Consider the following 3947-nt stretch of genomic DNA (forward strand, 5'->3'; position numbering starts at 1 on the left):
TAGCCATTAGAGTCCACTGTGGCTGGAGGGTGGCGGCCACCCCTGCCAGGGTTGATGATCTGCTGCGGGGCCGACACACTCTTGGGACTCATGGGCATATAGTCACCACCCTTGGGGGGCCCCCCACCACTGGGCACAGGGGCTACACCGGGCGACATGGGCATGTAGCCATCATCCGTGTGCGGGGCAGAGTTGGTCCGATGATGGCCGCTGTCCATGTGGTGCATCTCCAGGCACTCCTCTGGGTAGGAGTGAGTGGGCACAAAGGCTGAGTGGTGGCAGGAGGGCAGCCTGCTGCTGCCACAGGGGTAAGAAGGCAGCATCTCCGTGTACTCCTCAATGGAGGCCACTGAAGACTGTGAGGGTGTTTTCTGGTGGGAGATGGTGGGCGAAGTGCCTGCAGAGTGAGTCCGCTTTCTGAATGCCTTCTCCAAGTCAGCAACCTCCTCACTACCACCTCGAGGACAGCAGGGTGTACTAGGATAGCGGGGCTGCTGCTGAGGGTGGCAGGTGCGTGGGATGAAATGGCCATTGGGTGCTGCCAGGCTGCAGCAAGAAGAGGTGGCCTTCCCTCCCATGCAGATGTAGTTGAGGTCTTCATCACCCCGGGCAGGGGGGGTGTGTCCCAATGAATCAGGGGTTACACTGCGAAAAGAGCTTCGAAAGTCACAAGGGCTTGAACCATACTCATCAGAAGAAATAAATCCACCATCACTAGGAGAGCCAGAAACTGAAGCACTAGACCTTCGTGGGAACAGGCAGTCTGAGGTGGAGCCATGGCCGCTAGTGCTGCTGGATGACAGGCTGACTGGACTGGTGGCTGAAGGAGAGCAGCGCGAGGAAGGCATTGGGATGGACCGGCTGTGGTTGAGTGGAGGATGGAGCCTGGAGTTGCCACGGTGTCTGTGTGAGTGAGTCCGGTTAGCACTGGGACTAACTGGGCTGCCATCCACAGAGGCAGGTCTTGACATTGTGCCTTCCCCATCACTCGATGCTCGAACCCGGAAAGAGCTGGGTTTGCCACCTGTACCTCCACCACCGGCAGGAGAAGTGGCCGTGACACTCTCAGTCCTGGACCGCCGACTGAGGCCTACTTGGCTAGGTGGAGGGTTGTTGACATGGTGCCTGCGAAGGGGCACAGAGATAGGGTTGGAACAGTTTGAGGAGGACTGGCTCTTGCTACGGGGCCGGAATTCCTCACTCATGGCTCGCATGGCCTCCAGGATAGTTTCATGCATGTTCTGTGCCACCACTGAGTCATCCACTTGCATCCAGAACTCACCAGGTCCAGTGACAGCTGAGCGTCCCACTTCAATGAAGAAGAAGTTCTCAGAGTGACCACAGCGGCGGATATTGAGCAGCTGCAGCACCACAGCAGCCGCATCTGAATTCAGCTTTACAAAGCTGATGGTCTTGTTAGTCAGGCACAGGCGGTAGATGCCAATCAGGTTCTTTGTCTGGCCTAGGCCCTTAGGCTTCAGAATTACTTGCCAAACTTCCTTAAAAGCTGGACCAGGGGCTACCTCACCATAGCTGTCCTCACCTGCTTCCCCCAGTCCTGTGCTGCTGCCTCCAAAAGTGACATCGCTGTGGTGGTGGTGGTGATGGTGATGGAGGTGATGGTGGCCCTTGGCCCTGTTGTGCAACTGCAGCAGTGCTTGGTACCAGCTCTCCTGCTCAGGTTCACTGTCAGCTGCAATGGCAAAGTGCTCGTCCTTAGTGTAGAGGGCCACCAGGTGCTTGTTCTTGGAGTCAGCCCGTTTGTTGATGTTGAAGCAGCTTTCTAGTGGGATGGAGCGCTTGGGGGCCCCTGACTTGTGTCTCCATTTCTTCTCATTCTCGTAATACTCCAGCCGGGCGGGTCCAGACTCACTGGCTGCCCTCAGCACGAAAAATCGTTTATGCATGCTCTTGGGTTTGCGCAAGTAACCCACCTTTCTGACATCTGAGAAGAAGCCCTCGTTATTATCCGTGGGGCTGGCCATGATGAGAGGTGGTGGAGTTGTGACAGCAGCTCGCACTCTGCAAGACCCCAAAACAGCCAAGCCAGCCAGGAAAGGCAACCACCTAAAATAAAATTCATGCAACAACAATTAAAAAAAAAAAAGGAAATTAAAAAAAGAAGGCAAAATAGCTAAGGATCCTCTTTTGAGAACGGGACGGGGGAGGGACAGAAGCAGGGTGAGAGCAGCTGTTCAGTGGCAGCTTCCAGCACCAAATCAGAGTTTGTGTTGCTGTTTATGCCCAAATCGCGCTTAGATGCGTAAGCTCGTCCTTAAAAAGTCCAGTCCCGATCAGTCCAGACGAAAGTCTCGTCCCAAAATGAGCAGCCGGGAATGAAAAACGCATCTTCCCTTGCAGGGGTCGGGCTCCGGCGGGGCCGGTAGCAGGGCGCGGGTCCCTTTCCTCCGCTCCCTGCACCCCTTCCCCGGCTCAAGTTTGCCTCCGCGAGCAGCGATCTCTGTTGCAGATTAAATATCCTCTCGGGGGCGGAGATTGTTTAGCAAAGTCCGGGGTTTGCACCCAAAAATACACGCTGCTCTCCCCTCTCTCTCTCTCCTCCCAAAAAAGAGAAAATGAAAAAAAAAAAAAAAAAAAAAAAAAAAAAGAAACTGGGAAACCACACTTCATCACCACCACAAAGATCAACAAATGATGCAGTATATAAAGTAGGCCTAGTTACTGAAACAATAGCATGAAATTCTCTGTATTTTAGTCATACTGCACAGACTCACAACTTGCATACCTTGTTTATTTTTCTTTTTCTTATTCATCTTGGATTTGGTAGACTGGCTGAGCAGAAATCAGGGCAGCACCCAAGTGTGTGTGTATGTCAATTACAGCACCTTTTTAAAAATAACAACGAATTTTAATGTATACATGTTTCAGTTACCAGCAGGTGGGTGCTGCCACCACACAATACCTCAAACAAACAGCCTAGATTTATCTTTCTTTATAGATAGCATTACAACAGGTGATACTTTACAATAAACTCAAATGTCCATAAATCAACATGGAAAATAATACACAGTATAGAAAGACTGAATCAGAAGATATGCAGTATACAATTAACTTACTGAACACTGGAATATAAACCAACAATCAGAATGATTAAGGACATCTGGGTATCCTGGGTTAAAACCAGCTACACTGTCAAAACTCAACACCAATGGTGATCTGAGGAAACATCTATCATACTGCTACCAGCACACAGTGAAGCCAAACATTAATCTATGGTTGCATATTCCTGATATACATCTGTTATGTTGCTTCAATGGACTATTCTTTAGGATTTTCTCCTACGTTTTTTTAAGACAGGATCCCTTAAAACAGGATTCAATTATCTCTAAAGGTAACAGAACAGCAGATCCCCAAGTCCACTTGCTCAGATACCACTAAAGCCACACACATAAAAGGCATTTCTTTGCCTTTGCCCTCTCCTGTCTTTTAACCTCTCAGGTAGGGACTGTAATCCCACAGTGCACTTTTCATTCTCCCCACAGCCCAGGGAAAGCACAGGCACAAACGGGGATGCTCCTGCCAGCCATGGTGCTAACTGGGCCCCAGGAACAAGTGCGGGAGCGCTGCGGCCGCATCCGCTGCTCAATGCTGCCCTCTGCGGGGCAGCGCCCGGCCGGGCTGCGGGCTGTGCCTTCGGGGGGCGGGCTGCGGGTCTGCGGTGCCTTTGGTGTCCCCTGGTGCCACTTAGGATGGGTCACCCTGGACAGCCTGGGAGGGGAGCGGGGCTCTAATCGCCCTGAGCTGGCACTGCTCTACCCGAGCAGACTGATTGCAGCTGGTCAGAGGTGAAAGTGCCACAGCAGTGCTCTCATCTACTCTTCAGGTTAAAATTAAATGCAAAAGCATACTCTCGTTTGGATTTATGTAGGTCCAAACACGGGGTAAATAAGTTTGAGGCTTTTCTAGTGCATCTGCACTACAAAGTT

General features: G+C 51.6%; 1 protein-coding gene across 1 annotated transcript; it reads right to left on the reverse strand.

Moving 5' to 3' along the window:
* Positions 1-2: 2 nt before the first annotated feature.
* Positions 3-2578, reverse strand: IRS1 (insulin receptor substrate 1; the record flags this gene model as incomplete). Its single annotated transcript, XM_031060029.1, has 1 exon — positions 3-2578. A coding segment is annotated over exon 1 (1983 nt), but the record flags the coding sequence as incomplete, so codon positions are not given.
* Between the last annotated feature and the right edge of the window lie 1369 nt (positions 2579-3947).

Source organism: Geospiza fortis, unplaced genomic scaffold (genome assembly GCF_000277835.1).
Source record: "Geospiza fortis unplaced genomic scaffold, GeoFor_1.0 scaffold318, whole genome shotgun sequence".
In the NCBI taxonomy this organism is placed as follows: Eukaryota; Metazoa; Chordata; class Aves; order Passeriformes; family Thraupidae; genus Geospiza; species Geospiza fortis.